The sequence below is a fragment of the Saccopteryx leptura genome, chromosome 11 (genome assembly GCF_036850995.1).
Source record: "Saccopteryx leptura isolate mSacLep1 chromosome 11, mSacLep1_pri_phased_curated, whole genome shotgun sequence".
NCBI classification, from domain to species: domain Eukaryota; kingdom Metazoa; phylum Chordata; class Mammalia; order Chiroptera; family Emballonuridae; genus Saccopteryx; species Saccopteryx leptura.
In genome coordinates, this window is record NC_089513.1 from 61,429,365 (window position 1) to 61,440,802 (window position 11,438).

Consider the following 11,438-nt stretch of genomic DNA (forward strand, 5'->3'; position numbering starts at 1 on the left):
TGACTGTTCTATAACAACCAATTTGTACCTTGTAATCCTTTCACCTTTTTTACCCATTCTCCCAGTCCCCCTTCCATCTGGGCACTGTCAAAATGTTCTCTGTGTCTGTGAATCTGTGTCTGTGCTGCTTGTTTGTTTACAGTGGTCCCTCTTCTAACATGGGGGCTAGATTCCAGAACCCCCCGCAATAGGCAAAAAGCTGTGAAGTATTGACCTTATATTTATTTTTTATTTTTATTTATTTATTTTTTTCATTTTTCCGAAGCTGGAAACGGGGAGGCAGTCAGACAGACTCCCGCATGCGCCCAACCGGGATCCACCCGGCATGCCCACCAGGGGGTGATGTTCTGCCCCTCTGGGGCGTCGCTCTGCCGCAATCAGAGCCATTCTAGCGCCTGAGGCAGAGGCCACAGAGCCATCCTCAGCGCCCGGGCCAACTTTGCTCCAATGGAGCCTCGGCTGCGGGAGGGGAAGAGAGAGACAGAGAGGAAGGAGAGGGGGAGGGGTGGAGAAGAAGATGGGCGCTTCTCCTGTGTGCCCTGGCCGAGAATCGAACCCAGGACTCCTGCACGCCAGGCCGACGCTCTACCGCTGAGCCAACTGGCCAGGGCCGACCTTATATTTATTTTATTACTTATATATATTTTAAGGCTTTATTTCTATTTAATATTCTTTTAATATGTTTTAATTAACATTTTTACATATTTTTATACTGTTTTCAACTTTTTAGGCTAGAAAATGCTTATTTTACCGCAAAAATAGTTAAAATAATAAATATGTAAAAATATCTATATACCGAAAAATCTCACAATACAGCAATAAATCACAATACAAAATTAGATAATATACAATATTTTTTATTTTTATATTTTTTATAGGGACAGAGAGAGAGTCAGAGAGAGAGATAGATAGGGGCAGATGGAATGGAGAGAGATGAAAAGCATCCATCATTAGTTTTTCGTTGTGACACCTTAGTTGTTCATTGATTGCTTTTCTCATATGTGCCTTGACCACAGGCCTTCAGCAAACTGAGTAACCCCTTCCTCAAGCCAGTGACCTTGAGTCCAAGCTGGTGAGCTTTGCTCAAACCAGATGAGCCCGCACTCAAGCTGGCGACCTTGGGGTCTTGAACCTGGGTCCTCCGCATCCCAGTCCAATGCTCTATCCACTGCACCACCGCCTGGTCAGGTGATAATATACAATTTAAAAATCCATGATACAGTGAGACAGCGAAAAGTGAGCCATGATATGGTGAGGAACGACTGTATTTTGTTTTTTAAATGTTTACTTTACTGATTTTAGAGAGGAAGGGAGAGACAAGAGATAGAGAGAGAGACAGGAATATTGTTCTATTCCTGTATGTCAGGGGTCCCCAAACTACGGCCCGCGGGCCGCATGCAGCCCCCTGAGGCCATTTATCCAGCCCCCGCCGCACTTCTGGAAGGGACACCTCTTTCATTGGTGGTCAGTGAGAGGAGCATAGTTCCCATTGAAATACTGGTCAGTTTGTTGATTTAAATTTACTTGTTCTTTATTTTAAATATTGTATTTGTTCCCGTTTTTTTTTTTTACTTTAAAATAAGATATGTGCAGTGTGCATAGGGATTTGTTCATAGTTTTTTTTTATAGTCCGGCCCTCCAATGGTCTGAGGGACAGTGAACTGGCCCCCTGTGGAAAAAGTTTGGGGACCTCTGCGTATGTGCTTGGCCAGGGATTGAACCGTCAACCTCTGCATCTGCACTTTGGGATGATGTTCCAACCATTTGAACTATCTGGCCAGGGCGGTTTATTTTGTTTTTTAGATTCAATTGTTGACAGTTATGTATTTATTGCCATTTTATTGTTCATATTTTTGATATTTTTTTCCCTTCTTAAAGAAGACCCTTTAATATTTCATGTAGTACTGATTTGGTGGTGATGAACGTCTTTAGCTTTTTCCTGTTTGGAAAGTTCTTTATCTGACCTTTGATTCTAACTGATGACTTGGTTGGGTAGAGTAATTTTGGTTATATGTCTTCACCTTTCATCACTTTGAATGTTTCGTGCCATTCTCTTCAAGTCTGCAAAATTTCTTTTGAGAACTCAGTTGACAGTCTTAGGGGAGTGCCCTTGTAGGTAACTAACTGCTTTTCTCTTGCTGCTTTTAATATTCTCTTTTACCTTATATATTTTAATTACGTTGTGTCTTGGTGTTAGCCTCTTTGGATTCATCTTGTTTGGGACTTGGCACTTCCTGGACTTGTATTTCTAATTCCTTCACCAGGTTAAGGATGTTTTCTGTCCTTATTTTTTCAAATAGGTTTTCAATTCTTGTTCTCTCTCTTTTCCTTCTGGCACCCCATGATGTAAATGTTGGTTGGTATTATTATTATTATTATTTTTAATGTTTGTATTCTAGATGTTGTCCCAGAGGCTCCTTACACTATCTTCATTTTCTTTCTTTTTTTTTTTTGCTGTTCTAATTTGGGTGTGTTTTGCTTTCTTATATTTCAAATCACTGATTTGATTCTTGGCTTCATCTCTGAAAATTATTCTTCATTTTGGTAAGTGTACCCTTCATTTCTGACTGGTTTAGTTTTATGGTTTCTATGTCCTCACTAAGTTCCTTGAGCATCCTTATAACCATTGATTTGAACTCTGTATCTGATAGTTTGCTTGACTTCATTTTGTTTAGTTCTTTTTCTGGAGATCTTTCTTGCTCTTTTATTTAGGACATGTTTCTTTGTCTCTGCATTTTGGCTGCTTCCCTCTACTTGTTATATGTATACTTGTTACCGTGTACTAGGTAGAGCTGCTCTGTCTCCCAGCCTTGGCAGAGTGGCCTTGTATAGTTGGTGTCCTGTAGAGCCCAGTGGCACAGCCTCCCCAGTCACCTGAGCTGAATGCTCCAGGTGCACCCCTGTGTGGGCTATGTGCATTGTCCTATTATAGCTGAGCTTTGATTGCTGCTGGCGTACTGGGACAGATCGACCCCCGAGGCCAGTCGGCTGCAAGGACCGGCTGCAACTGCAGTGGAAGAGCTGCTGTGCAGGAGTTGACCCTGTGGAGCAGGACTTGCTGCATTGGGGCTTTGGTACTCACCGAGTCTGCCCCTTGAGTGTGTTGCTTGTGGAGGTGGTTACAATTGTTACCTGGAATGGTAGTTACAATTGTTACTTGGAATGGTCTGAAGCTGTATACCTGGTGCTGTGGCTCTGGGGTCTCTGGGGAGGTTCAGGGTCAGCCACTCACTGCTGGTGCCCTTCCTGGGGCCACTCGGCATAAGCTACAGAGTGATGTGCAGATGGCTGCTACTTGGAGGTGCTTGGGGAAGGCCAAGCTGTGAACCAAGGCCGGCTGCCACTAGTGCCAGGCCTGGGGCCACTTAGCAAGGGGCACACAGTATGCTCCTTGCTTGAGAGATTTTAGGAAAGTTCAAAGTATGAGGCAAGAGAGGCCATTTGTATGGAAAGGTCATGGAAATGGTGTGGATGGGCTCGCAGGCTGTGTGGGGCAGGTTCTCAGGAAAACACCTGGGGGTGGGGCCAACAGTGTGAGCCAGGTTGATGGAGACTAAGGTATGGTGCCAGCCTGCTGTGTGTAGGGGGGTGTAAGCCAGGCTGATGTCAGGCAGGTTCCCATTGGATTTGGAGCTGGAAAGCTTTGGACCATTCCTGTTTATTAGATTCTCACAACGGCAGATGAGCAAACAGGCAGAGGAGAACTACTTCTGTCAGCAGCAGGCGAATGATCAGGAAAATGGCCTGTCGGCAAGTAACCTGTGCTGAGGGAAAGCACCTGTGGCCTTATGCACACAGGGCTCTGCCACGTGCGTATGCACTGATCATGCGAAGTACAGTGAGCAAGCCCAACACAGCTGTTTTCCCATCACCACCCCTTTAGGGTTGTTCACCTTACAGTCTACACTACAGATATCTTTTGCTCTGGTCTCTGAGCAAGGAGTGAGGTACATTACAGAAACAGACTATAGCAACCGAATTACAAAGGCACAGGCTATATAAAAAATTACAATAACTACAAAGATGCCCTTCTCAATGACATCTCCCCGAGCACCCAAGGGATACCACAATTCCGCCTTACCCAGCCAGGTGCCACTGCCCAGGGAGTCAACTGGAAGCCCATCTCTAGCCCCGTACGCCATGGTGCCAGCCAGGCCACCCTTCGTATGTGTGGGGGCCTGCATAGTCCAGAGCTACGTCCTTTGAACAGTGTCCTTGGCGTGTCTCTGCAGCTGGTTGGGAGCAGCTTCCCAGTGCAGGAGGGCCTGCACAGCCCCTCCGCCCCCATCAGGGTCTCATTACTTTCCACAACAGGCATTTCCATTCAGCAAGGGAGCTGGTGCCCCCTTTTGTTGCAGTCCCTACTTCAAGAGTCCATTACACTGCTCAGTGAATAGTCCGTGATAGGCAGCCCAGCTGTCTGTGCAAACCTCTCAAGGTGAAAGTCCATTTTAGGCAACTAGCCACACAGCTCTTTGATAATGGACCTCAGCGCCTTTCCATAAGTGCTCTGTCTGGTGCCACAGGCCTCATCCAAACCCCCAGCAAGCACACAGGGCCTGGTGGGGTCAAACACATTCAAGGCCTGTGTCACCTTGGTAGTTCTCTCAGCTGCTGCAGTCTTGTAGCAATGCAGTGCAAATGCCAGCCATTTTCTTGGCCTCTTACTTCTCTCACTTTTTTAGGGGCTGGAACCTCTGTTGAAACTTAAGCTGCCACCAAAGCTCTAACAGGACGCTATTAGACCTGTCATCTAATTTCTCTTTATCTGCCCTGGCTGCATCAAATCTACCCACATCTGTGTTTATGTAACCATTACAGTCCTGTTTCTCTGGGGGGGGGGGGGGGGACAGCAGCCCTCACACCCTTATGGTGCCACAGTGCCTCCGCTCCTCCACCCCCAAAATCTGCCACCATCCATGCAGCATCATCAATGGGCTTCCCCAAATAGGGGCTGAAGATAGCCACCAGTTACCAAAGAGGGCTGACGGGGCACTACAGAGAATGAGATTCCTCATCCCTGCCATAAACTCTTCCTGCTCTGGCCCACGGGACCTCGGGTTGAAATCAGCGTTCCTCATCTAGTTCCTGGAGGATCTGCTGCAGCTCAGTATACTATTGCCACCTACTCACCGCCCCTGGCAAGTCCCCAGCATTCTGCCAGACTGTACAGATGGCAGCCATCACTCATTTTAACAGGGTATGTTTTCCTGGTTGTCATTGCAGTTCTGAAGACACTGCCTTAAGGAGGCGTGCGTGATAACGGCAGCTAATTTCTCCATCTCTGCTCCGGAGAGCATGATGCCATCCGCCCCCATGTCCCACAACCACAGCAACCAGGCTGCCAGGGGCTTGGTGGGTTTCTGCCTGAATTTCACCCCCAACTCCATCAACTCTGTCTGGGTGTAGGGACGGACCACAGAGTGCTCCACTATCTGCATAGGGGGTTGTTCCTGCCCCTGGGGCACTCTTGGCTGCTGGATTTTTACCTTCTGGATGACTACCTGCTGGGCTCTGAGTTGGCTGATGACAGTTTCAGCCCAAACCTCCTGAATCCATAGATTACTTTGAACAAAATGGACATTTTAATGATGTTAATTCTTCCTGTCCATGAACATGGTATATGCTTCTACTTGTTTGTATCTTGCTCAATGTCTTTTTTTCAATGTCCCTTAATTTTCTGAGTACAAGTCTTTTACTTCCTTGGTTAAATTTATTCCTAAGTCCTTGATGTTTTTGTTGAAATAATAAATAGGGTTGTTACCTTGATTTCTCTTTCTCATTGTTTATTATTGGTGTATAACAATGCCATTGATTTCTGAATATTCATTTGGTATCTTGCTACTTTGCCGAATTCATTTATTAGGTCTAGTTGTTTTTTGAGGAGTCTTTAGGGTTTTCTATGTACCATATCCTGTTGTCAGCAAATGACAGTTTTACCTTCGTCTTTCCAGTTTGGATGCCTTTTTTCTTCTTGTCTGATTGCTGTGGCTGGGACTTCCAGTACTATGTTGAATGAGAGTGTTGAAAGGGGGGCACCCCTGTCTTGTTTCTGATCTTAAGAGGATTGCTTTTAGTTTTTACCCATTGAGTATGATGTTGGCTGTTGGTTTGTTCATATATGGCCTTTATTATTTTGAGGTATGTTCTCTCTCTCTCTCTCTCTCTCTCTCTCTCTTTCTCTCTCTGTGTCAAAAAGAAACTCACACTTTGAATGTCTGAGCTGTAAGCAGCTAAGCCCAGTAGGTAGGATATCCTGTGACTTAGCAGGGTTAATCCAAACAGCTTCTCCTTGGCAGTGATACCTGCAGTCCTGTAGAAGGGGTGGCACTTCTTTGCCTTCCCAGGATTAGCTGGGCTGGAGTTTCCACACATTTTGCACCCGCCTGTCTCTCTCCTGGACCACAGCTTCCCCAGGAGACAGGCTTGAACAGACCTGAGTCGGCACCGCACTGTGATCCCCCAGTGCTCTGTGTGCAAGGCCAGATCGCCCCCGTTCACCGCACTCTTTCTTCAAGGTCCCGCCAACTTTCTCCCTTTGGGGGTGGGGCATGCCAGCCTGTAGAGGAGAACATGGGTCCTCTTCCCCTTTCTGGGGTCACAGGGGCTGGGTTCGCAAGGAGACAGGAGTTGTGCCCCTGCAGTGTCTCCACAACTCACAGCTTCTGCCTTTCTAGCTCCTGGTTCAAAGCTTCCCTGAGGTGACAAAGCTTCCCACGGAATGTCCTGGCCTCTCAAGGTGCTGGGAGCTCTTCCCCTTTTCAGAGCAGCAGGGACTGTGTCAGCAGGGCTTGTGTCTGCTGCAGATACAGGAGCAGCGCCCCCATAGTGCCTCCAAACAGCCCTGCTCCCGCCGCTCTCATTCCTGGACAAAAGCTTCTCTGGAGACAACTATGCGCTGGGGGTAGGAGACTGGCCCTCTTTGCAAGGCCCCCCAGTTTAGACACTGTCTGGGTCTCCACTAAAAGCCTCCACAGAATAAGGGCACCACCAAAGCCACTCCTAGGATGGAGCATGCCAGTCGGGGTCAGGTTTCACCGCCTGATGCTATTCGAACTTTTCTTACTGTCTCTGTTGTTCTGGGTTGGGGATCCTTGCAGGGGTTTGGGAGCTCCCCCACTCTCCTGGGGGAGGGAGCTGCATGCATGTGATATCCCTTGCTTTTCTGCCACTGCATATAGGTGCAGGGGTTACCCCTTTCTGTACCTCTACCCTTCTTACCAATCTCCATATGTCTTCTTCTGTAAATCCTTGGTTATATATATTTTTAGTTCAGTTAGCCTTCAGTTGGTTCTTCTGGTTGAATGACCTATGTTTTAGCTGTGAATCGGTTTGGGGCCAGGAGCTGATGAGTATAGCATTCACCTACTCTGCAGCCAGTTTAGAACCAACCCCATTACTTTTTTTTTATTTTTATTGCTGCAGAGTACTTCATTATATGGATAGGTCATAGTTTATTTAACCGATTTCCTCTGTATACATGTTTTACTTTTTAATGTTTTTTTTTTAAATTTTTATTTATTGATTTTAGTGATTTAGGAAGCGGGGGTAGAGAGAGAGAGACAAACATCAATCTGTTCCTGTTGTGTCCTGATCAGAGATCAAACTGGCAACCTTTGTGCTTCTGGACAATGCTCTAACCAGCCAAACTATCCAGGCAGGCCCATGTATACATCTATTTTAAAGTCTTGATGATTTATTGAGAAAAAACTAATTGTGTACCAAATGAACCATCTGCAGACTAGATTCAGCCTTCAAACTGACAAGCTAGGACCTCTGTCGTAGATAACTCATGAAAGGTGATTCTGGAAGGTCTGTGTGTAGGGCCTCATCTAAAGGGCCTTCAGTGGTAGGACAAGGAGTGAGGTTTCTCCTTTCGGCCCTGGGAAACCCTTGAAGTCTTAAATGGAAGAACATAATGAATATCCTGGCAGCCTTCTCTGACCTAAGCTGAGATTTCTCTTTCCTCAGCACCTTACCCCTGTCATGGTGCACCCTGCTGTTAGAGCCCTTTCCACATCTCTCTCTGCCCTCCTGGACTTTGAAGTGAACACCTGTTTCATCTTCATGTTGCCAGTCTTGCCCATTGCTGAACTGGTCCAGATTCAGTGTTAGTACAGTTTTTATTCTCTGACTTTCTAAGAAGATGGCTTTTTTTCTTTGTACAGCTGGTTTGGGAGTGATCTTTGGGAGGTGAAGGTCAGAGTGGGCTCAGGCCTGGTTTCATCACACACGGTGTCTCTCCTCCAGGATCCAGCCGCGGAAGCCAGGATGAAGGTGGCATGCATCACAGAGCAGGTCTTGACCCTGGTCAATAAGAGAATAGGTCTCTACCGTCACTTTGATGAGACTGTCAATAGGTACAAGCAGTCCCGAGATGTGTCCACTCTCAACAGTGGCAAGAAGAACCTGGAGACAGAACACAAGGCCTTGACCAGTGAGATTGCGCTGCTGCAGTCCAGGCTGAAGACAGAGGGCTCTGATTTGTGCGATAAAGTAAGTGTCTGCCAACACTGAGTTGCCTGTGTTGTTGCCTGCCATGCCCACTGTCTAGATTTAGAGCACGTGGCTGCTCTGCCCGGGTCAGGTACCAGGCAGCTCTTGCTCACTGCTGGCTCTGGGGTGATCTCCTGCACTGTTGTAGACCTGTGGCATGGCTAGTACTTGTGGTTGAACTAGAAATTTTCTTGTCTCACACACAAGCTGAGTTTGGAGAAAGCTTTGCCAGCTCTATAGGACTCTCTTCAAACAGCCGGTATCGAGAGCAGCTGCTTCCTCTCTTGGAAGCCAGACTGAGCAGGTAAGAAGAACCCAGACTTAGAAGAGTGGATTTGGATCCAGTCTCTGATTCACTTTGTAAACCGAGGCAGGTTATCTCACTTCTGTGCCTCAGTTGCCTCACCTGTAACTGGGGATGCTGTTATATTTACCGCATAGTGATTGTGTGTGTGAAACGAGTTATGTATGTAAAGTCTAAGAATCCTGCCTGGGACATGCTGTGTGAGCTCTGTGAATGAGGGTGGGGACCTCCCCACCCTGGAGGTGTCCCTCAGAGCTCCTGACTACCCTCTCTACGTGCCACGCCCCACACTCTCTCCTTACCCTGTGCTGTTTTCTTCATAGCATCTACCATTTCCTGAAACTGTTTATTCATGTGTTTTCAGTATTGATAATCTGTCAGCTTTGTGTGGGGCAGATACCTCATCTGTCTTTAGTGCTGTTTTCCAGAACCTAGAGTAATGCCTAGCACAATGGCTCACTAAATATTTGTTGAATGTTGAGTGAATGTGCTTATAAAAGTCCTCAGCCTAACTCCGAGTCAGTGATAACGTGGGAGTCATTCAGTTCCACCGCCACAGCCCTGCCATTGGTCTTTTGCCTGTATTGATTCCTGTATCTAATCTGGCAAACTGAAGGGAAGAGAATGAGGGTCCCTTTAGTACCTGCTGTATGCCTGGCAGCATGTGAGGTGATTCCACGTATTTTCACACTCAGTCCTCACAGTCCTCCTCTACAGTTGAGGCCCAGGGATGGTGCAGGGCATTCTCACAAGGGTCGGAGCTCGAAGGAATGGGGTTGGTAGGGTTGAAGCTGGCATTTGAAGCCAGGGCTGTCTCCCCCCCACAGCCAGCCCCTCTGGCCGGTGAGTTCTAGACTCTGTAGACACGGGAGGTGGTGGGCCCTGCTGGGTGAGGATGAGAGGACCACTGTCAAGCCCTGCCCTGCTCTTGCCTCGGTCAGGTGAGCGAGATGCAGAAACTGGACGCCCAGGTCAAGGAGCTGGTGCTGAAGTCCGCAGTGGAAGCTGAGCGGCTGGTGGCGGGCAAACTCAAGAAAGACACGTACGTCGATAACGAGAAGCTGATCTTAGGAAAGCGACAAGAGCTGGTCACCAAGATCGACCACATCCTGGATGCTCTGTAGCCCCTGCGGCTTGTCCCCAGGGTGCTGCACTTACAGGCGGCAGGGGTGTGTGTGGGGTGGGGGTAAGGGGGGACACTGAGGCCAGTGAATGCCGGCCCCTGTGTTTTGCAAAAGGCCCTCAAGGAAGATAAGTCTGGCCCTGTCTCAGACAAAACAAGAAGCTTTGTCCCTAAACCGTTCCATTAAAACAACAAAATGACTTAAATTTAATTAAAAATAAAATATCTTTGTGTTTTGAACAAAAATTTTCAATGATTATCTTGTTCTGAAGCCTCGGATATTATTTCAAGCCTGTAAGCTCCTTGTTTTATGCCCTTCTAATTCCTTATTTTTGAGTATTTTGCAAGTGTGGGCATGTTTCTTAAAGCGTGTGTGACCAAAAGAAAATAAAGGAGGGACTGGGAAATACTTGTTTTGTTCTGTTGAAAATCTCTCATAACTTCCTTCTTAACTTTGAGTGTAGTCCTTTTATCAAGTGCTTTTTATCCCTTAAGTGTCGGGCTCGCTCCAAAGAGCAAGCGTACACGGTGAGTGTCGGTTATGTTTGAGCACTGAGGCCACAGAGGTGAAGTGCCTTCATAAGGTCGCAGAACAGAGTGGTGGGTGGGAGCTTTGTTCTTGCCTGTTGTGATTACCTGTTCCTCATCCCATGCTCTGCTAGGCACTAAAGAAGTGATGATGAGCAGCCTGACCAGGCAGTGGTGCAGTGGATAGAGTGTCGGACTGGGACGCAGAGGACCCAGGTTTGACACCCTGAGGTCGCTGGCTTGAGCATGGACTCATCTGGCTTTCACCCAAACTTCGCTGGCTTGAGCGAGGGGTCACTTGCTCTGCTGTAGCCCCCCAGTCAAAGCACATATGAGAAAGCAATCAGTGAACAACTAAGGAGACTAAAGAGCTGCAACGAAAAATTGATGCTTCTCTTCTCTCTCTCCCTTCCTGTCTGTCCCTATCTGTCCCTCTCTCTGTCTCTGTCACAAAAAAAGTAAAAAATTAAAAAAAAGAAATGATGATGAACAAAGCAGAGATGATTGTTATGGTGGACAGATAGTCAAATGATCAAACAAATTCATAATTACAGACTGACAAAATCCTGTGAGGAAAAGGAACAGGGTCCTCTGGTATACTGGACAGTACTGGACTTATTCTGCAAGGGAGCTGGGCAAAGGCTCAGCGAAGGAAGTGGCTTTGAGCTGGGCTCATAGGGGGCTCAGCGAAGGAAGTGGCTTTGAGCTGGGCTCATAGGGTTCCACAGCTGCCAGGCTGTGTGGGGTAGAGTACTCCGGGCGGAGAATGCAGCAGTGCAGAGGCTTCTGGACAGGCCAGGGCTTGACGTGATGGGATCCCGACAGTCAGCTGGACAGTGTAAGACATAGGGCAGCAGAGGAAAAGTCTAGAGCAAGGTAGGGCTTTATAAGTCTGTCATAGGTTTTGCCTTTACCCTAAAATGACAGGAAGACTGACGAGTGTGTGAGAGACACGCTCAGATCTGTATTATGGCTGAGCATGAACTG

At 47.2% G+C, this 11,438-nt stretch overlaps 1 protein-coding gene across 1 annotated transcript in view; it reads left to right on the plus strand.

The window, feature by feature from the left end:
* RPN1 (ribophorin I) overlaps positions 1 to 10,333 on the plus strand; it is a 51,326-nt gene extending 40,993 nt beyond the window's left edge. Inside the window, exons 9-10 of the mRNA XM_066352503.1 lie at positions 8,251 to 8,496; positions 9,742 to 10,333. Coding sequence (XP_066208600.1) covers positions 8,251 to 8,496; positions 9,742 to 9,924 — 429 coding nt within the window. The 3' untranslated portion in view covers positions 9,925 to 10,333. The remainder of the gene's footprint in view (positions 1 to 8,250; positions 8,497 to 9,741) is intronic.
* Positions 10,334 to 11,438: the final 1,105 nt, after the last annotated feature.